The following is a 22,188-nucleotide window of genomic DNA, read 5'->3' on the forward strand; positions in this document are numbered from 1 at the left end:
TGCCTCTCTTTTAAAGATGTCTTGGATGATATTGTGCATCAAGTAGAGATTTGAGTTAGGTCACTTCTAAGTCTCGCATACACTTTATAATCCAATGATGATTTATGATTCCATGAGAATCCTTTCCTAACTTTCTTTGGTCCATTGAATTCTCTTACTTTTTTGAGGCCTTCTTTTTGGGAATATATGTTTGTATGGACATTTGCATTTTCAAGTTCCTTCCACAAGGAGGTAGTAAATTTCTGGAGGACGTACCTTGTATCTGTGCCCAATACCCTCTCCCCAGTGCACCCAGCATTGTGCTGTATAGTCACTGGGTGCTCATTAAAGAGTAGTCAGAGGGGAAGGGGGAGTCCAGATGGGTCTTGCTTTTAGGGAGAAAATCTCCCGTGCTGAAGTCGGTGGGGCTGCAGGATTCCATCCCCTCCTCTGCTTCAAGATAAACCTCAGCTGCATAAATTGAACAGTTAGGAAGGACATAACCCCAGGAACACTGGGGAACCTATGCATCACTTTTTGAAATGCGAAGTGAAGCTTCATCATTTCTTCAGGTATCTTCATGTAGAAGCCATTAAAAAAAAACGCACATGAATGAAAGATTAAGATCAATGATCTCTGAAGATAAATTACCTCCTCAAATTAAGTAATTTTTTTTTTAACTTAGAGCTAAAAAGGTGATAGTATGAACAAACAGAAATGAAATCCCCCATCATTTTGGAGCTTGTCCCACTGTCATAAATCTGGAGGCTAACTACATCCATTTGTTTCGATATAAGTTGCCCTTGAGAATCCCCTTGTTATCAATTCCTGTGGGATTTCAGGCGGTTGGGCAAGTCCCATAATAATCTGTCTATAACAGAAAGCTGGACCTGCCCTTTCTAGTCCATGCACATGAACAGGCTAAGTCTAAGGGGAATGGAGACATTCGTGGAGGTGATGGGGCCCCAGAACTTGGGATAGGACATCTAGGTGGATGATTTCCTCCCCTCCCCCACCCACAATGTTTAACTCCTAGATTCTTCTAAACTCTGAGCCTGCAGAATTGGTCTGCCTCTCCCTATTAAGAGCTAACGCTACTCTTTCTACTCCCACTTCCACCTTGCTTGAAGAAACCTCAACGACCTTTCCCCTCCGCCTCCCCTCCTAGTAACTAGGCTTGTTACTAGGCTTAAGTCCCAGCATAACCCAACGGGGCTGTTCTGGCCCTGCTAATGGAAGATGGGTGTTAAAAAGCAAAAGTCAGCTGAGCAAATTGAAAGATCTAATTGGCTTTATTAATAATCCTCGAGCCAGGCAGCATCCCATCCTAGCAGATTTAGAAAGGAGCTCCCAGGAGTTGTACAAAATGGAAGACTTTATAGGCAGGAGGTAGGGCAATGAAGTGATTCTAGCAGAGTGAATTGTTTTGCAAGGTCACCTTCCTTTGGGGGAAGGCAGGGGTCTCTCGGGCAGGTTACCTCACTAGCGCTGACCAGGCAATTCTAGATCGATTGATTAAAGGTTTCACTCCTGGAAGAGATTGAAGCGAGAATTATTAGGTATTACGTTTTGGTTTATTGATGTGGGACTTAGTACAAGTGGCTCCATGTTAGGCCTATTTTTTTTTTTTTTTAACCAAAGAAATAAACCTCAAGTGAGCTGTAAGTCTACTCAGCAGGTGTCAGCAAGAGTCAGAGGAGTTCATATGGACTGGATTCTGAAAATGCTGGATCTCGGGAGGCTGAAGCACAAGATAGAATAGGGAAGAGTATATTGATTAGGGAGCAAATCCAGAGATACAAGTTTTAACACCTGGCAGGGATTCCAGGAAGTATATGACCGTGCTATTCAAACATTTCCTAGAAGTATGGAAAAAGTGATGACCCAAGCTATATGAGGTTGAAATGCCAGAACTGCCCCAGCAGGCAGTGGAGGAAGAAATGAAGAGACTCAGGAATTGAGCATGCTAAGAGTGGATATACCAGAAGACTGGAAGACCTACCAGATAATTCTGTTCTGTTGGAAGGTCTGGGCAATATGTCATTCACAAAGCTAAAAGAAATGAGCTAGTGAGAAGGACACCAGCATTTTCAAAAACTCAATCAAGACTCTCTTCTATAAGCCAGGGCTGAAGTTAGGAGAGGTAGGTAGAGAATTTGGCTTAGTGATACCAATGATGATAATAGGTCCAGATTCAAAGAGACCAAATGGATGCAGTTATTATGATGAGCAAGGGGGTCAGAGCAGTGGCCAAAGGGGCCTGACCCGCAGACAGTAATGGGGGTGATTAAAAGAACGCGGCTTTCCTAGAGGCAAAATAGACACTCAGCCAATGAAATTGTTTCTTTTAGTTTGTACTGTTAGGAGAAGTTAAGGATGGATGACAAAGAGTCTAAAGACAGTGGCCCCAATAATATGTCATGATCTCTTCCTCATTTGCTGGACCTGAGCCAGTTTTCAGACTCAGGCTCAGCCAGATTCCCAGGAGATGAAACCTTGCAACACCACAGCAAACATACAGAGTAATGATTCCATAGGTCCTTTCCAAAGGAACCCACAGTCATTTATTTGGGGACACGTATACTGGTGAAGAGGGACTCCCAAATGTTTGATGTTAGAACACAAGAGTCCAAGCTGACATGATACCCAGAGAACCCAAGGCTCCTCATGACCCCCTATTCTAACTAGTGGGGCTTATGGGGGCCAGGTAATAAATAAAGTCCTGGCCAAGTCTGGCTTACAGTGTGCCCACTGGGTCTGCAGATACATCTAAAGGTAAGCTCTTCAGTCCCTGAAAGTATAATTAGGGTTGACGTCCTTGTTAGTTGGATCATTGGGTCTTAGGCTTGTGCAGCAAGAACTGTTGTAGTGGAGATCAAGTAGAAGCCTCTGAAACTGCCCCACCCCCAGCCAAGACAATAAATACAAAACAAATCACATAGTGGGGGGATTGTTGATATTAATGTCACACTGAGGGACTCAAGGATGCAGAGTAGTAGCTCCCATGATGTCTCATTCAATTCAATAGTTGGCCTCTGCAGAAACCTAGTGGACCCTGGGGGATGACTATAAATTACTGCGAACCCAATCAAATATTGGCCCCAATTCAAGCCACTGTGTCCGTTTATCTATTACAGCAGAATGGATGTGACCTCGGGGACATAGTATGTAGCCTTGATTTGCTGAGTGCATCCTTCGCTATTCCCTTCAGAGAAGAGGAGGAGAGATTATTTGCATGTATATGGGTAAATGTAAACATATGTCTACAATTTCCCAAGGCTGTGCTGACTCCCCTGACCTCTGTCATAATATAGTCCAAAGGGATCCGGATCATCGGGGCATCCTGAAGGATGTCACACTTGATCCATTATTCATGGACAATATTATGCTAATCAGGCCATGTGAGCAAGAAGTGGCTAGCACGTCGAAGGACTTAAGACATGCATGCCTCAGGGGATAGGAGGTAAATCTCATGAAGATCAGAGGACTGTCACATCAGTGGTGTTTTTAGGGGTCTAGTGATCAGAGTCCTGCCAGGAAACCTCATCCCAAGTAAAAGACAACATATTCCATCTTGCACCTCCCACCCCAAGGAAGGAAACCCAAACTTGGTGAACATCTTTGGCTCTGGAGGCAGCAAACACCACCCTCAGAAATACTGCTCCAGCCCATACACCAAGTGGCATGAAATGCTTTGTCAACCCTAAAAATAAAATGGCAGGTTATTTTACCAGCAAAATGCGTTTTTTGGGGAATAGGAGAGAAATCGCAATTCAGGACAAGCAAACTCTGCCGAACCACAGGGAAGTTCAAAGAGACGGGTGGGGGCTGGGGGAAGGTCAGCTTTTATTAGGTTTCAGGAGGAAATTGGAGAGGCTTGTTTTAAACAAAAGTTCATTGGAGAAGAACAAGTGTTGGAGGTTGCGGCAGGTTCTCATTGCCACACGGGGTGGTTGCTGAATTGTTGCTGGGGCGGGGAGGGATCTTCTTTCTTTTTTACTTAAAAGTAGGAGAGAAACTCCTATGTGGAAAAACGCCTCCCCTTGTCCAGATAATCCTTATCTCCCTTCCCCGGGCTGCGAGGTAGTCCGTGCAGGACAGCGCCCCCTTCAGGGCTTCCTGGCTCCATCCCAAATGAGGAGTTCACAGCTCCTACCTTGGAGCCGGGAGCAGGGCAGGGCCCTGCAGGGCCAGGCTGACCTGTAAGCAGCCTTTTCAGGTCAGAGGTCGGGGTGTTGGGGAACGATGCTGTATGGAGCTCATGGTCAGTCCCAGTGGGAGAATCACAACCTAACCCCCTGGGGTTCTTCTGCACAGCCCTGCCATCTGCACGGGAGATGGATGCGTCGTTGATAAACGACTCCTGGTGTGATACGGGCCCGGCCGAGATATAACACCTGGACGCTGGATCCCAGATGAGTGTGTATCTGGAACTGCCCATCATGAACCGAGGGCTATTACCGCCACGGAGTCATGCAGTCAGGGAGGCCAGCAGCAGCTCATTGTAAATGGGAAGTGGTATGGCTGGGACCGAGGCCATGGGGACGTGGAGCACCAGCAAGCTGCAGGAGCACACGGGCTGGCCCCTCACTTCTGCTGTCCTGTTGCACGAGCATCCCCCTCCCTCCATTCATGAAGGGCCACACAGGAGCATACCTGATAAACCACATGGCAGGAGCCAAAACCAAGCTTCAGTTACAGATGAGTTGGTTCCATTTGTGGGTTCACGGCGAACGTGAACGGAGTGGCCCTGAAGAACAGCGGCAAGAGAAAGTCCTTCCAACAGGCAGACCTTTGGGCAGTGCCTCTGATGTCCTACTTTGTGCACAGGGAAAAGCCGCCAGACGTTAGAACATGTACCGAGGCCTGGGCGGAGAGAAAGTGGAAGATTGGTCGGAGGCACGTGGATGCACGTGGGAGTGACATCAGGTGTGAAGCCCTTTGCCTCACATGCTAAATCCCACTGAGAGCCCCCTCTGTGGAGGAAGCAGTCAGTCCCCAAGCAGACAGAGGGCTTGGCTGTCTGACATCAGCCAACTCCAGGCACTGGCCACCGTGGTGCTGGCACAAGGGACATGAGGGAAGTAGCCACAGTCGGAGGGATGGGACCACCATGCCCGGGTTCCCACAAGCAGCATCGGCTCCTCCGAACCCAGGCTGAGTTTGGCCTTGTTGCTCATGACCATCCACCCTGCCAGCAAGAGAGCAAACCCCTAGCCCACCGCAGAACACCATCCCGCGGTGGCAAGTTAATTACTGGGGGTCCCTTCCATCCTGCAAGGGCTCATGATTCATGATCACAGGACAGTGTCTATTCCAAAAAGCATCATCATTAAATAATCCCAACTGGTAAGAAATAGATTTCAGTTCCCAGACTCATCACTCCAGACGGATTGTGCGAGAAGCTGTAGTTGATCACGGTTTCCTGCAGTGATCTAGGCCAAGCTCTTGGGCTCTCCTCCTATGAACTATGAAATGATCCCCAGGGATTCTTTCCCCTGCGCTTTTGCCAGCAGTCCGTCCATGAACTTAACCATCTCAGCACTCGCCCGATTGCCTTTGGGATGTCTTCTGGATTTGGAGGGCTGTGAATGTCGCTGGATTGCAATCTTTGCTATCAGCTAAATGATGGTGGACGTTGTAAAAGCCTGCTAATGTCATTATAAAATGATTACTTGTGCTATACAAATACTTTCTTCTCTTATCCTTTGGAAGAGTGACAAGTCTCATAGTTCACCTTCCTCTGTGAATTTCTAAGTGATCAAGGAGTGGCGGTGGCAATCCAGGTGTTTTTAAACAACGCTTTCTTGGGCATGCAGGACTTGAGTTAGGGAGGGGGAGAAGGACTGTGTCTCTCCTGCTAATAACTAGGCTAGAACAAAGCTTGCAGGGGCACCTGGGTGGCTCAGTTGGTTAAGCATCCGACTCTTGGTTTCAGCTCAGGTCATGATCTCAGGGTCCTGAGGTCCAGTCCTGCATTAGGCTCTGTGCTGAGCGTAGAGTTTGCTTGAGATTTGCCCTCTCCCTCTGCCCCTCCTCCCTCCCTCTGTCTCTCTCTCTTTCTAAAATAAATAAATGAAATCTTTTTTAAGATATTTAAATTTACTTACTCATGAGAGAGAGGCAGAGACACAGGCAGAGGGAGAAGCGGGCTCCAAGCAGGGAGCCCAGCGCAGGACTCGATCCCGTGTCCCCAGGATCACGCCCTGGACTGAAGGTGGCACTAAACCGCTGAGCCACCCGGGCTGCCCAATGAAATCTTTTTTAAAAAACAAAGAACAGAAAAGCTTGCATATGTAGGTAGAGCCAGCTGAAAACTCAGCAGTGATGCAGAAGGAGGAATGTGAGGCCACCTGGATGCATAAAGCATCGCTACATATTGCTCTTAATTTATTCATTAGAAAACATGTTTTGGAGATGGAAGAGATCAATACAGATCGTGTTATAGCACAAATAGCTTTCCCTGCCTTGGTTAGCTTCCTGATTTCTGATTTTTACTTCATTGCGCCTGTTTAGCAAATGATCCTTTGCTAAATTTGGGATTGAGGGAACTAGGGGAAGGAGGGCAGGGAGTGGGTAAAAATGCTTCCCATACCTAACATTTGGTCTACGCATTATTTCGTTTTCTTTCTGGAGTCTGGGACCTGGAATCAGAAGGTCACAGTGTCATAAACCTATATAAAGAGGCTTCCCGTGGCTTGATACTAGGAAAAAAAAAATTCAGTTACACTCTCAAGAGGAGTAGCCAGTACAGAGTTTTCTCCCCCATAAAGTTTCAGAGAGGGAGCACTTGGCTCCGGGTCAGGCCTCTGAAAACTGGCCCCAGACTTTACAACTAATTGGGCTTTACTATGGTTTACCTCTTTAGTAATCAAAAAGTCTCCAAAATGTTCAAAAGGAGATAAACTAGACAAAAATATCCTTTAGGCTGTAAAATGTCTGCCTGGTTTATTAAACAATACAATTTGACCATTTTTTATTTTAAAATACAAAATCAATCTGGACATGTCCTTAGAGAAATTGATTTATTTTTCATCTTTCAGATACCAAAATAATCAAGTGGCAAAAAAAAAAAAAAAGAAAAAAAAAGAAAAAGAAAAAGGAAAAAAGGAAAAAAGGGCAAAAAACGAAAGGGAAAAAGAAGAAAAAAGAAAGGAAATAGCAGGCTGCTGAATAGAGGAAAAGCTTCAGAAAGGACTGTTTTTTGAGGCTGTGATCATTAAATGACACCTGCTCTCTGTCGCTATAAACTAAGCTATTAATATTATCTATTAATATTATCAGCTGACATTTACTGAGAATTTGCTACACGCAGGGAACTTTAAGTTACATGGATTGTCACACTTAATCCACAAACTTTATGAGGTAGGTGCTATTATCTCCTGTTTTCAGATGAGGAGAACAAGGGGTAAAAACGGTTAAGTAATCTGACCCATATCACTTTTCCAGTACAAAGTAGGGCTGGGATATTAACTTGGAAGGAGTCTTAACTCCAAAGTCTATGGATCAACCGCAGTGCTCTAGTGCTCCCGGCGGAGCGTTAACCCTCTCTGCCACCATTCAATTCTGGGGATAAGGGGGGCCATCACGTACAGTTCTTCAGGTTGTGCACTGTGTCAGCATGCCACAGCTAAGGGGATGCCATTTCCATGGTACATGTATTCTAGCTTATAGGAGAGGCTACAGGTGTCGATGAAGATCTGGGCTGTCTAACCACGTCCTGGGATAGTGGCACACACCGCTCCGCACACAGTAACTGGCACACACACGTGCCGAAGACCACCTCGGCCCCGCCACACCCTGGACATCCTACAGTAATGCTTCTTTTCCTCTCTTATTTGCTGTCAGTGACCCAAATCCTACCCACAATCTATCTCCAAACCTGGAAGGGGGAATGCATAGGTAATACGTGCTGCCATCTATGGTCACGGCGCAACAATATATCAACGGCCTTGATTTTTCTAAAGAAGAAGTGCCCTTTTTCACTGGCCTACGGGTACTACGGTGCCCATCAGGGGCCCTGGTGAGAGTCCCTCACTGGAGTCTACAGCACCTCCATCCCTTGGAGCATCTTAGTTGTCATTTGAATGTCAGTTTAAAACGAACAGAGGTGGGATCCCTGGGTGGCTCAGCGGTTTAGCTCCTGCCTTCAGCCCAGGGCGTGATCCTGGAGACCTGGGATAGAGTCCCAACGTCGGGCTCCCTGCATGGGGCCTGCTTCTCCCTCTGCCTGTCTCTCTCTCTCTCTCTCTCTCTCTCTCTCTCTCTCTCTCTTTCTCTATCATGAATAAATAAAAAATAAATAAATAAAACCAACAGAGGTAGGCATTACATCTTTTAAGAGGAAGTGAACGCACCCCTGATGTGTTTTCCAAAGCGACATATTGGGGTGTTTTTAAGCATGTTGTCCTCCTGGATGGGCCACCACTTGTCAGTGCTGTCTTTCCATGGAGCCCGTCTCATTTTCTGTATTGTGCTCGCTCTGGAGCATGAATCGGGGACTACCAGGCACGCAGTTGACCTGGAGCCCGTGACCCAAACTGGCTCTCCCTGGTGGCCGAAGGGGCCAGGCCAGCAGAAGGCCCCCGCTGTCCAGCCAGCCTACAGGGGAATTCCTCTCCCAAATTTTCTCCCCTCCCCAGATTGTTGGTTGCATTACTTATCCTGAAGGGGCCAGTTACACTGGGGCATCCTGAAAGATCAGGATGGGGCCTTGGGCCGGAGGGGTAACGAGAGGTTGGAGAATGTAGATCCTTGACACCACGGTGGAAAAGTTCTGCAAGACTAAGTGACAGCGAGGACCACAAGGACCGGCTCCTTCCTAGACCTAGAAGCCGAGTCTCGGGGTGAAGCGACTTGCTGCAGGTGTGGAGCGGCGGGGGGCAGAGAGAGCCCCTCTGGCACTTGGAGCTTCCAGTGCAGCTCCAGCTGCTTTCCAGCCCCTGGTGCTACCTTCTCAGTGTCAAGGTTAAGGAGAAGAAGCTAGACGGTGTTCCAACACCAGCATCTCAAAAAGACAGACAGACAGACAGAGGAGAGTCCGGGTGGGTCTTATCTCTGGACTGAGATGGCTGCAGAAGCCTCAGCTAAGCCAGGAGGACAGGTGAGCCTTGGCTTTGTCCCCGGAGGCTGGGGTCCTGTCTCCCCGGGGAGGGATGGTGACTCGCAGCAGCAAGTCTCACGTGTGCAGTGGGGGGCCCTTCCCGGGGCACGTAGGACCCACACATGTCACAAAGAGCTCTGGAGCAGGATGCATTGCTCTAGGTCTTTCTATGGTTCAATCAGCCACAGGCAGGGCCAGAGCTCCTGAGTCCTGCTTCTGGGCTGCACTACCAGATGTGGGCTCCTTGGCTTTCGCGTCGGCTGTCCCCAGAGGCAGGGAACAGGAGAGAAGTGGCCTGGGGGGACCAGAGGAGGGGGGCAGTGGGGATTTGGGGCGCAGTCTCCCCGGCCATGCTGGAGATGGGGTAGATGCGCTTCCCGGCAGGACAGGACGGGGCCCGAGAGCCCCCACCCTGGCCCTCATCCCAATCCCAAGGTGCTGGGCGTTACTCGGAGGCCTGCAGCCCCAGGCTGCTGAGCTGGGGCTCCCGGTATTCCGGAGAAAGGCTTTCGGAGGTCACGGGCGGGGCGGGTGCCTGGGCGCACTTCCTGCAGTGCTCCCCTGCCAGCCTCCAGTCAAGGCCGAAAACCCGGAGGCGCTTATCTCGGTCCGAGCTTCCTCATTGCCCCTCGGGGCAGGTGCCTTTGCTCCTGAGCCTGGAGATTGCTGCCTCCCCACACTGGGTGGGGGGAAAGGGGGGGCAGACTTTGGCCTCAGCCGCCGAGTCAGCACCCAGCGTGCTAGAAAAACTTCGCTCCAAGGGACCTGGGCTTGGTGGGCGGTAATCAAACAGCAGATTAGGGCAGCACACCTGGCAGAGGCCGCCGGGGAGGCAGGCGGCCAGCAGCCCGCGGGCAGGCGGGGGCCTCTTCCAGGGCCGCCCCCTTGGGGCTCCCTCGGGGCCAGCCCAGGTCTCCAGCGACCCCCCTGCTCTCGACCACCACCCCCGCCCCATCTCCTTAGGGCCTCCCCCCCATTCCCTCCCCTCCTCCCCGACTCTGGCTGGGCCCTGGGGAGGTGACGGTCCCCTGCCAGGGCCAGACCGCTGATGTGCACCTGTTCTCAACCTTAGTGAGGTAGGGACAAGAGGGGGAAGGACCCCAGGACAGCCAGCTCCCTCCTCCCTCCCTCCCTTCCTTCCTCCCTTCTTCTCTCCTTCCTCCCTTCCTCTCTCCTCCTTCCCTTCCTTCCTCCCTTCCTCTCTCCTTCCTCCCTTCCTCTCTCCTCCTTCCCTCCCTCCCTCCCTTCCTCCCCCCTTCCTCCCTTCCTCTCTCCTTCCTTCCTCCCCTCCTTTGCTCCTTCCTCCCTCCCTTCCTCTTTCCTCCCTCCCTCCCTCCCTCCCTCCCTCCCTTCCTCCCTTCCTCTCTCCTTCCTCCCTCCCTTCCTTTCTCCTTCCTCCCTCCCTTCCTCCCTTCCTCTCTCCCTTCCTCCCTTCCTCCCTCCCTCCCTTCCTCCCTCCTTCCCTTCCTTCCTTCCTACCCTCCCTCCCTCCTTCCTTCCTACCCTCCTTCCCTCCTTCCTTCCCTCCCTTCCTTCCCCCTTCCTCCCTTCCTTCCCCCTTCCTCCCTTCCTCCCTTCCTTCCTTCCTTCCTTCCTTCCTTCCTTCCTTCCTTCCTCTCTCCTCCCTCCTTCCCTTCCTTTCCTCCTTCCTCCCTTCCTCTCTCCTTCCTCCCTCCCTTCCTCCCTTCCTTCCTCTAGGTCCCAAGAACCGCAGGCAGTACATAGATTTCAAGCACAGATTTGGGATCCGTCAGAAAGCAACCGTGAAAACCCTAGGGGAACTCGGATGAAGCAGGCATTTCTAATCAGCACGCGATGAAGGCCGACCGGGTGGGGACGGGCAGGGCGTCTGTCGCAGGAGTGGTCAGTCCCGCTCCGAGAGCCCGCGGTGCCCCCACACCCTGTGGCCTCCTGTCCCAGAGCCGTGGGGTAGAGGGGTGACACACACAGGCCCACCCTCGAGTCTCCGGTGGGGGAGATCACAGCTTTGGCCCAGGGGACAGGGAGGGCTTTCTAGAAGTCCTGGAGAAGAAAGGGAATGAACTAGGGCCCTTGTGCAATTGCTCGTCCCGTGAGCCAATGTTTAAGTCCTTGTGACTGACCGGAGGCACCCCGCCAGCAAAGCAGCAGGCTCCCCTTGAGGGAATCAGCTCTTCTTCGGCCAAAAAGAAGGGGTGGGGGGGGCGGGAGCTGCTCGGTCCCTGCACACTGCCCGCGCCCCTGGCACAGTCGAGTTCCAGTTGCACAACGGCCCCCTGACGCACTTGCTCGTTCCCCGGGCCAGGAACCCAGCCCGCGAGGCCCCACCACCCAGCCTGGGTCCAAACTGCAAGCCTGTAGCCTTTCCGCGACACAAGGCTCCCCCGGATTCCCAGCTCCACCGCGTGGGTGCAGGGGCTGGGATCCTACAGAGGGAGCCCCCGCCCTGCTGAACACAGAGACCCCAAGGGCAGGGACACTGGAGCCTGGTGATGGGGCCCCAGGCCAAACACACATGCTTCGGAGTGCGGTGGAGTCCACGTCCTGCACTTGGTTAGGCACGGCCCACCCAGCACCACACTGCGCCAGCGGACGTCCTGGAGTGAGAGAGGGCTCACCCCAGGTCTCCCTGCTGCTCACCCCAGCTTCTCACTGGTCCCCCTCAGGCTTCTTCAACTATAGTGCTTTCTTTGCAGGTCACCAACCGGAGGGCAGGATGGAAAATGCCCGTCCTCCTCATGGTGTGCCTATTGCAAGGTGAGACCCCAACACAGCCCTGTTCAGAGCTTACAAAACCAGCCCCGTGGCTTCCAGGCCGCAGGGATGCACGGCAGCTCCCTCGGCAGTCCGGGCCTACCCCTGGCCTTCCCTCCTGGGACCCCAGGCCATGCAAGATCCAGGGGGTGGTCAGGTCTGGCTCCAGGGAGAATGAGACAGGCAAGAGCTCCCCAGAGAGGGCATATGCCTGCTTTGGTCATTCCCAGAATAATCACTGTTTTGACATTTCCCAGTGTCTCTGCTCTCTTCTATTCAAATTGCTGACTGAAAGTCAGCTGTGTTTGCAAGATAAGGGGTCCAGGGCATGAAGGCAACAGATGGAAGGTGCGCTGCTTGTTCCCACTCATTTGAAAAACAGGGATCCCGGGTGGCTCAGCGGTTTGGCGCCTGCCTTTGGCCCAGGGCTTGATCCTGGAGTCCTGGGATCGAGTCCAGCATCGGGCTCCCTGCATGGAGCCTGCTTCTCCCTCTGCCTGTGTCTCTGCCTCTCTCTCTCTCTCTCTGTCTATCATGAATAAATAAATAAAACCTTAAAAAAAAAAAAAAAGAAAGAAAAACAGCACCAGGCCCAATACTGGGGACTTCGAGATGCAGACCTGCCCCACCCCAAAGTGCTGAGTCTACTAAGAAGCTAGGTGGGTAGATGATATTACATCTCTGCATCCACTGGTTTAGTCAATACACATCCACGGAGGGCCGACGACACGCCAGCCACAGCGACAGTGGGGGGAAGACAGCCCTTGCCCTCCGGGTCCTGGCAGGCTGGTGTGGGGAGGCTGGATAGATCAAGGCTCAGATGACACATTAGCCCTGTCTCTGTGCTGCGGTGTCTAGATTTTTTTTTTTTAGATTTTATTTATTTATTCATGAGAGACACAGAGAGAGAGGCAGAGGCACAGGCAGAGGGAGAAGCAGGCTCCCCATGGGGAGCCGGATGTGGGACCCGATCCTGGGACTCCAGGATCACCACCCCCTGAACCAAAGGCAGATGCTCAACTGCTGAGCCTCCCAGGCACCCCTGGTGTCTAGATTTTGTTTTAATGGTAATGGGGAACCCTTGAGAAATGTAGTGACTGTTTGCCCAGAGCGTCTGGTACCTAAAACCTAGTCCTGAGTACACGCTGAACAAATAACCATTGAATGAATGAATAAAAAAATGCTCTGGTAATACAAAAAAAAAAGGTTTAATAATTATGTTTGGCCTATAAACAAATCAGAATTTTCAGGAAACGAAGGTTCATTTTGAGCGAGGACTCTCTGTGATATAATCATCCCATCTCTTTATTTCAATCTCCCGCGCGCCCCCCTTTAAAATTTCTCAGTAGAAGGCAGGCATCCCCCTGCCCCCAAATGAAAACTCAGGCAGGCCCGTGATTTTTCTGCTAACAAGTTAACGTAGGTAAGAGTCCTGACTTAATTCCTCTAGGTCTCAAATCTGAATTTGATACTTTAAAGGATGTAGTTAAATGTTTTGGTCGGGACTTCAATCTTTCTTCAAAGACAAGCCCCCTCATCCACCCAAGGCCTGCGGTCAGGAGGCAGTGCAGGGGACGTGGTGACTGTCTACTCTGTTCCTCTCTCCCCTCTCGTCCCCATGTTGGGACCCCAGTAGGGTCACAGGAGCAAAAAGGGAGGAGAGGCAGGAGGCAGGGAGCTCTTACTCCATGGGGGGGCCTCCAGCAATCTGGCCTGGCAGGGAGTTTAGAGCTGGCTCTGCCTCTCGTGGGTGCATTTGTGAACTTAGAAGGCCCCCTGATGGTCCATCTCCTCCCTTTGCCCCAGGTTCTGCTTTGACCCCTCCACACAGAAGACCCCATTTCAGATGCCTGCGGAATGGCCCTGTCCCCTCCAGGGCCCACCTCTGGGCTAATGAATCACTCACTCCTTTCTCGCCCCTCTGCCTGATGGAGGAGACATCCATCGCAGGTGCAACCCCTCTCCCTCTGCCCTGCCTCAGACCTCTCCTGCCCTCTCAGACCAAGTCTGTCTCCAATCCCTGGCCTCCCTCCATCTGCCGGCCCCCCTCGCTCTTCCTCAGGGGGAGCCATAGCCACAGACAGACAACCGCAGGGAAATGATGGGGGGAATGAACGCAGGGCACCCTAGGGGGCACCACATTCATCCTAAAATGCTAGCCCTTTCCTTAATTCCCACAGGTGACTAATAAAAAATTCCAAATTACTTAGAATACCTGCCAAATATATTCCAAATTATATATAATATAATATATATACATACACATTAGTTACATATAACTAAGAGCTACTGATCAGTAATCCATAAAATGAGTCTCAAGGGCAAGGACAATTTGGTATTAATAAAAGAAAAAAATGTTCATTGCGAGAGCTCATTTAGAATTCCTTTTCAAAATATTTTATTTATTTATTTGACAGAGAGAGAGACAGGGAGGCCATAAGCAGGGGGAGCTGCAGAGGCAGACAGAGAAGCAGGCTCCCTGCTGAGCAGGGTGCCCGACACACGGGGCTCGAACCCAGGACCATGGGGTCATGACCTGAGCTGAAGGCAGACAGACGCTTTACCATCTGAGCCACCAGGTGCCCCCCATTAAGGATTCTCAATCAGCTTTCTCCTGAGCAGTCAGACTGCCCCATCCTGTTGACTAATGGGGCAGAGAGGCTCTCGTGTGTGCGCCCCGTAGGTCGTAAGAATTCCCGAAGCTTAGGGTGTGAGCACTTACTCAGGGCCCCATCACGCTGTCCCAAGACGGTCCTTGTTTGTAATCCTGAAAATTCTCTCAATGACAAATTGCCATTTAGCTTTACTGATCGTGGCCTAGTTGGACGTACGTCACTTAATTAAAACTACAGTGAGAACATTGCTACAGTCGTGGCACGTACGGCCTTGAGTCTCCCTATAATTAGACCTCAAGACATGCAGCAGGCAGGCCAGCTCCGTGAGCGCGTGCCCTATGCATCACAAGGGCTCCAGCCTCAGAAGACCCCTGGTTTACTGCCCTGCTATTACCATAAAGGACGGGGGTTAATAGCCTCCGAACAGCGGGGTCCTGCATTTCCCTTTTGCACTGGGCTTTGCAATTCTGTAGCCAGTTCTGGCCACAGGATATTATTAAGCTTAGATATTAAACTGAGCCTTCTTGGGGTGCCTGGGGAGCTCAGTCGGTTGAATGTCTACCTTCGACTTGGGTCATGATCTTGGGGTCCCAGGATTGAGCCCCAATTCGGGCTCCCTGCTCGGTGGGGAGCCTACTTCTCCCTCTCTCTGCCCTTCCCCCTAATGGTGCGTGCTCTCTCTCTCTCTCTCTGTGTCAAATAAATACAATCTTTAAAAACAAACAAAAACCGAGCCTTCTTGGCTTCAGAGGCCCTAGAGACATAGAACAAATTGATAGATGCCAGGCACCGACATCCCAAAGCAAGATATTTAACAGCCTGTGTAGGATTGTGGGGAGAGATGGCACAGCTGGTTGTGCGAGCAACAGCCCCCCCCCCCCCCAGCCATCTGAGGAATCCTGAGAGGGTGGCCACACTCCCTGTAAGAGCTGTTTTGGAGACAGATGTCAGCATGTTGTGCTCTCCTCCACCTGCCCCCTCCCCACCCCCAGGAGACAGACAGGAGGGCTTACTTCCCCCTTCACATTCAGTCCAGCAAGAGAAGGAAACTTGTAGAAAGGTACGCAACACGCTGTCCCATGTCCCAGCTTCTCTGGACAGCAGGACAAAACTATGCTTCCTGTGACCAAATGTGGCACCTACGAAAAGAGCTGGCGTGAGGACTCCACTACAAAGGCCCCCCAGAAGGGACCATGACCACAAAAGGAAGGGCGGGTGGCCAGAAGCCATAGGTTTGGTGGAGGTGGAGGAGGCCCAAAGGCCAGCAGGACAGGCACTTCTTACAAGAAAGGAACAGCAGCCAGAGAGCATGGGAAAGTCTGGGAGGCCAAAGTCCCAGGAAGGGCCCTGGACATCCGTGTGCCCAGAGAGCAAGGCGAACAGCCCACAACTGTCCCCCACCTTCCCCTATGCCCCTCCGTATGCGATCCCCGAGGGGCCTACACCGCGATTTTGAACAGAGGAAGGAGGAGCGCGGAGAGCTTGGAGTTGCAACCGGTCATTGCACTGCCCTGGAGATGCCATTCTCGGCCGGACCAGACTTTTTCCTCTCCGGGTGAGACCACAGAACCTACTGTCCCCAAAAGGATGCCTGAGATGCGTGAAGGAGCGGAGCCAATATGAAGAGACAGTGAAAGGACAAGCTTTGCTTCTGCCCGCACCGGGTCAAGTTCGTGCCATTCGGTAGACAGGCCGCAGCCTGGGTCAGGCGTGATTTATGCCACTTGCCAGAGCAGACATGGTCCCAGTCTGCGCTTTGATGGGGGCAGGTGATGGTGACATTTCTACAGAAGAGTGCCGGGAGCGAACATTTTTCGATCCTGGGTCTGGGGACGGCCCCCCACCAGGGGGACCTGGATTCTTGTGTGTAGGGCACCCTCCCCTCTCAGAGGAAAGCGCCCCAGCCTCCCTTACCTGCGTACCCTCTCTCTTCTGCGGTCCCGCAAACCCACCACAGACCTGCACATGTTGCCGCAGGCTCTGGGTGGACTTGTGTGACCACACCTGGCACCTGGCACAGGACAGGTGCTGGCTAATAGCTGGTAAGAGTATCCTTGCATTTCTGTGTCTCAGATGGGGCCTTGGATGCAGCTCCATTCCATATCTTGGGGTGCTCCGGACCCAGGGGCTAAGCTCTGACATGTCCATATTGATTCTTCTTTCTTCACTTTCATGAGGCCATTTTCCAACCTGTCCCCTCATCCCGGCAGAGCGCGGAGCTCGTGACTCCCCAAACGGTGACCACTCTCAACGCCCCCTTTCCTCTGACTTTTTCCCCCTCTCTCTGCCTGCAGCTGCAGGTGCATTGAAGGGCCCAAGGCTGGTGTCCGGGGAGCCTGGGGGAGCTGTCACCATCCGGTGCCACTATGCCCCCTTGACCATCAACATGCACGACAGGAAGTACTGGTGTCGCCTAAGCCCCGTGACACACATCTGCCACACCATCGTGTCCACCACCCGCTACACTCACCTGCGCTACCGCGGCCGCGTGGCTCTCGCTGACTTCCCGCGGAGAAGCTTGTTTGTGGTGACGCTGGCCCAGCTGTCCCCGGATGACGTGGGGCGCTACCGCTGTGGCATTGGAAACACGAACAACATGTTCTTCTTTAGCATGAACCTGACCATCTCCGCAGGTACGCGCTCACGGCTGGCGGGTCAAGTCCGGTGGAGAGAGTGCAGGGAAGGTGCAGGTGCAGGAGACACTGCACGGGTCCAAGAGGGCTTTGCCCCCGCACCCCGGGGGGGGGGTGATGAGGAAAAGCTGGGGGTAAGGCAAGACCTCTAGGAAGCAGGCTTTCATTTCAGAGAGAAATCACCTTCAGAAGGAAGGTAGATATTGAGAAACCCTTCCCAGCGGAACGCAGGGGGGCCATCCCACCCGAGCTCCCCCACGGCTCGTGGCAGGCGTATTTGGACAGGACTCGAGAAGGGAGTGAATCGGATAATTCGGCCGCTTGGGCTCACGATGTCTCTTTGTTCAGACAAGCAGAGCAGGTGAGACACGAGCACGGAAGAGGCTCTTCCTGAGACCGAGCCCCTGAGCAGACGTCTGGCGCCTCCCAGGTCCATGCTCTGCGTGGAAGGTTCCAGAGAAGTGACCTGGAGCTGGGAACCCAGGGTCCACGGAAAGGCGCCCAGGCGGTGGCAGCCCCCGGGAGGGGGCATGGCAGGGAGGGGGCAGTGCCTGGGACCGCACTTGCCTAAGCATCTGGCGAGAGCCCCACGTGGCGGGCTGGGGCCCAGGGGCTGCCGGACGGCTCGGGAGGGCGTGTGTGGGCACCACACGAGGAGGAAGGACCAAAGCACGTCAATGTTTGCAACAGGCTAGAGAAGACACCTGGTTTTCCCTAATTTTTTTTATCCTATCCCACATATTGAGCAAAGGCTGTTGCTTCGTGAGGCCGCGTTCCTCGGAGTGAACACGTTAGGCCTGGCGCCCTTCGGTGACTCCTGTGGGCAGCCGGGGTAGCCTTCCCATGGGGTGTCCCCCTGCCGTTCGCAGGCCCTTCCGGCTCCATCCCCACGGCCACTCCGGCTGCCACTGAGCTCGTCACGGGATCCTTTGGAACAGCATCACCAGCGGCCAACAGACGCACCCCGGGAGCCACCCAGACCATAGGAAGACAGGGGACAGGATGGGCCGGAGTTGCTGGGACTCCAGAAACAACAGCTGAGGGAAGGCAGACCCTGGGAACAACGGGGGCAGGAGCTCTAGGGACGGGCAGCCAGGGAGCAGCCTCCGTCTGGGCAACGGTCCCCATTCCAGAGAGTCCGGCTTCAGCGATCGGAGGCGTGTCCGATACAACAGAAGATGTTTGGGTGTGGGACCCCAGAGGCTCGGTAGCCAACAGGGCTCGGCCCAGCGAGGAATGGGGGGAGACAACTACTGAGGCCGATGGAGCAGAGGAAGAAACAGAGAGGGTCAGAACAGCCCCGGATGTAGCTGCGAAGGTCACAGGGACCAGTAGGCCATCAACTCTGGTCTCCGATAAATGGGTGCAGGGAATCCTTCGAGAAGCAACAACTGTTTCTGAGCCACAAGCCCTGGGCTCCATTGAAGGAACTGCTCCAGCTGCAGGTGTGTGGACCCTGGGACCCACCAGCAGAGAGATGGCATCCGAGCAAGGAGCCACCCAAGGGGACCTAGACAGGCCTGCAGGAGACAGCGATCCCCAAGCCACACCGAGCCAGGCCCCAGCTGCTGGGTCCATGAGGCCCTTGGGCAAGGGGTCCCCCATGAAGAGGTAAACTCCCAGACCCTCGTCTCGGCTGTGCCCTGCCCCACTTTCTGCATGCTCCTCTGTGGCCTGACCTCTGTGCCCCCCTCCATCTGCTCACTCCTCTTTGTAAGCCCAGGACAGCGAAGGGCAAGGACCATCAAAATCGCAGACCCTCCCTTGCCTGTTCAAGGGTCCTTGCTAAGAAACCCCGAGTATTGTCATGTGGTTCTCAAGTAAAATATAAACATTAGGAAAACAGACTATTTAGGTGGAACCTTTGGGACTTTTTTAAAAGATGAGGAACAAAAAAATCTAGACATGGGAGGTCCTTGCTGAAGCCACAAGGAAAGATTGTGGTGGAGCCAAATGCCCAGGGTAGATTCCCTGACTCACTCAGCGGTTTCCCACTGGGGCACATGGTGGGGCCTGTACCCCGGCAGGGCAGACAGTAGTGACAGGGATGCAGGGCTTGGGAACCTGAGGGCGGGGTTCTGGTCCCAGCTCTTCTACTAACCTGCTGTGGGAATGAGGGCAGCCCACCTCCCCCACCTCAGCTTCTCACCTGTAAAGTGAGCGGCGAGGGTCAAATGCCCTTCAGTCTCCCGTCCAACTCCAACCTCCACTCCCCTGTGCTCTTTCCACATCTCCCCCCCCCCCCCCCCCCCGCCACCGGCTACATCTACTCCAGCGCTACTCCAGGAGAGAAAAACAAATCTTCTTGGATCCTGATTCCGGTATCTATGCTGTTCCCCGTTACGCTTGTGGCTCTTGGCCTACTGCAAAAGAAGCTCCAGAGAAAGAGGATGAGTGAGTTGAGTTGCAGTAGCCCCCCAGGGTGGGGGTGGGGGTGCAGGGAGTGCTTGTTCCCATCTGACACCTCGGGACTGGGTGGGGTCAGGGTTGATGCCAGGACCTCTGGATGTAGAAATGCTAAATTCTCTTCTGAGCCATCGAACCACTCCTGGTTTATCAATAAAATGGGGAAACCATCTCTGTACGTATGCCTCAGCGACCGCCCAGGGCTGAAGGAGAAGCTCTTCAGGGGATGGCAAGACATATGCTACCGGTAGGCATGCGTGCCACAAGAGCAATCCCAGCAGCAGGTAGCAGCAGGGCTGGGATCAGATGCGGGATCAGATGCGGGAGCAGACGGCACTTGCGCCCCCTACACCGTCTAGCTGGGCTTCTCTTCCAGCCCAGTTTTAAATGCTCGTAAAAATGAGGGCTCCATGGTGTTTAGCGCTTCTGAAGAGAGGGTGAGATTTCTGGGAGCAAGTGCAAGAGGCTAAGTTGATCACACCCAGGACCCCAAAGGTCTGGCCCAACCCCTTTCAATCTAAGGGTTCAATTGCAACTCTTCTGGTGTCAGGAGTTTCCCAAAGTCTGTGGGGGTTGGGGGCCGGGGTTCCCAGGGAATCAAATTCAGTCCCCAGTCCCCTCACAGCATCCTCTGTATGTGTGCAGCTCAGGAGACAGAGAGGACTGCAGGGGTCACCTTGATTCAGATGACATATTTCCTGGAACTGAGCCTCCAGCCAGACCAGCTGCCTCTCATAGAAAGGAGGATGCTCCGGGGTGACTGTCCTCCCCAGGCCAGTCTGACAGTCCCGGAGAGGCACCCCGGACCCCGGGGAATAGAAGAGTAAGCAGCTCAGTCACCATGGGAGGAGAACCAGGACCAAACACCGTAACTTCAGCCTTTTCTCATCCTTCCTCCACCTGCATGAAGGGGAGCTAATGGAGCTGGGGCGTCATCTGGGGAGGCAGGGGCTAGCCATCCCTGGGCCTAGGAAGGTCGAGCATTTCCCGCAGCCAAAGGTGATGCTTGACTCAAAAGAGGCTTCAAGAAAGGATTTATTAAACCCTGGTGGAGGTCCCCTGGGAAAGTGGGATTTCCATACCTGGGGATTTGATAATAGAAGAGGCTGCCAATTGCTGTGACATCTTAGGCATCACTCCTAGCCCTCGCTAGCTGCCCTCTTTCTTGAGGTCTGTTAGCACTCGACCTGCTGCACACATTTAATCATATTCATGTACACGAGGCTGCCTTCTCAAGTACATCCTAAGCTCCTTTAGAGCAGTAATCATGTTGGATCCGCCTCACTGTGTCCCCAGACAACTTCCAAGTCAGTGGGGGGGGTCCCAGTAAATATTTGTGACTGAAGGGCTGACCGGAGGGCATGGGCTCAGGGGCCTCTGAGATACTCTGAGCGCCCCCCCCCCACTTGGAAGTTCCCCTGGTTGACTCCACCAGCAGGTGCTTTCTCCATGGAAACCAAAAAGAACAACCCCCATTCCTCAAATCATTCCTTCCCAGGAGCCCTCACTCATTATGCTCTAGACCTTTTGACCCAGGCAAGATTTTCTGGGGTTTTCCTAAATTCATGGATGAGGAGGGTGTTTTTCAGTAGATCCTCACCTTGTTCATAAAGCTCCACTTGTTCAACTGCTTATAAATCTTTGATATCAAGGACTGTTGATAAAGCTGAGATATGGTCATTTTAGGGGGAGGGAGGTGTTAACAGAGAAGGTGGCCAGAAGGAATTTTATGTGGATTCTGCTTTATGACCACTTCATCCCATGCCTATTGGGGAACTTGCCCTCTACCCTTGGTCCCACGGCTCTTTTATTTTGTCAAATCTGTTAATCAGCTGTCTGAGCTTCATGTTTGGGCAAAGCAGCCTTTGAGGCTTGGAAGAGAAAGAGAAGAAAGACTCTGATATCGAGTTGAGAATTGTCGGGTCGACATTTTCCAGAAGAATCAGCCCTGCCTCCTCCCATGCTGTCAGCCACAGTAGAAACCCTTCATTAATACCTCCTCGCAGCTGGTACTGAGCACAGACACTGTCCCCAGAAAATCATGGCGGTTTGGTCTTTAAGGTTGGTGAGAGAGACCCCATTTTTTTGGATAAGGGGTGGGGGGCATTGAATGTATCTAGCCAAATGGAAATGTAGACTTTCAGAGCTAATAGATCCTTAGAGTCTAGGGGAAGTAACTGAGGCCCTGTGGGGAAAAGAATTTGGTTAAACCCAGTGGGTACTTGAGCAAGGATCAGAAAAGGGACCTCATAACCTTGATCTTGTGCTTTCCTCACTTTGCCATTGCTAAACAGTGTATCGAAGCCAAACTAATAAAAAATAAAAAAAAAAATCAATGACACCACAGTCATCTTGCTCCAGATCGTTTTCATGAACGCTATCGCAGTGACCTACCCGAAAAACCTGCAAGAGGCCGAGATAGGACAGCCACACTACCGCATTCAACCAATGAGGAAGCTGGCCCCGGGGTGTATGTAATACAGCCAAGGTCACTTGGCCCATTAGAGGCAGGGTCAGGCTGAGAACTCAGGCGGTACAGGGTCATTCCACCCAACTAGTGTTTACCAGGGGCGTCCACAGAATGCTAGCTTCTCAAGATTGTGAAGAGGTAAAAAAAAAAAAAAAAAGTTTCGGGAGATCAAACAGGTTTGGGACATGCTTGTTGAACAGTAAAAAGGTTCTTCTGTGTATGATTTTTTGGAGGCCCTAATACACTACG

General features: G+C 52.4%; 1 protein-coding gene across 1 annotated transcript; it reads left to right on the top strand.

The window, feature by feature from the left end:
• The first annotated feature begins 11,763 nt into the window (after window positions 1-11,763).
• FCAMR (Fc alpha and mu receptor) lies at window positions 11,764-20,296 on the top strand. Its single transcript, XM_055319178.1, has 6 exons — window positions 11,764-11,818; window positions 13,622-13,765; window positions 16,725-17,063; window positions 17,933-18,674; window positions 19,339-19,457; window positions 20,115-20,296. Exons 1-6 carry the CDS (start codon window positions 11,785-11,787, stop codon window positions 20,294-20,296), a joined length of 1,560 nt encoding a protein of 519 aa, XP_055175153.1. The 5' UTR covers window positions 11,764-11,784.
• Window positions 20,297-22,188: the final 1,892 nt, after the last annotated feature.

Source organism: Nyctereutes procyonoides, unplaced genomic scaffold (genome assembly GCF_905146905.1).
Source record: "Nyctereutes procyonoides isolate TBG_1078 unplaced genomic scaffold, NYPRO_anot_genome, whole genome shotgun sequence".
NCBI lineage: Eukaryota > Metazoa > Chordata > Mammalia > Carnivora > Canidae > Nyctereutes > Nyctereutes procyonoides.

What these genes read in the sequence shown, in the direction of transcription:
- FCAMR (XM_055319178.1), top strand. Translation starts at nt 11,785, where the DNA reads ATGCCCGTCCTCCTCATGGTGTGCCTATTGCAAG. An exon ending in GAACCTGACCATCTCCGCAG is followed by an intron (nt 17,064 to 17,932) that starts GTACGCGCTCAC and finishes TGCCGTTCGCAG; the next exon opens with GCCCTTCCGGCTCCATCCCC. An exon ending in AAGGGGTCCCCCATGAAGAG is followed by an intron (nt 18,675 to 19,338) that starts GTAAACTCCCAG and finishes CATCTACTCCAG; the next exon opens with CGCTACTCCAGGAGAGAAAA.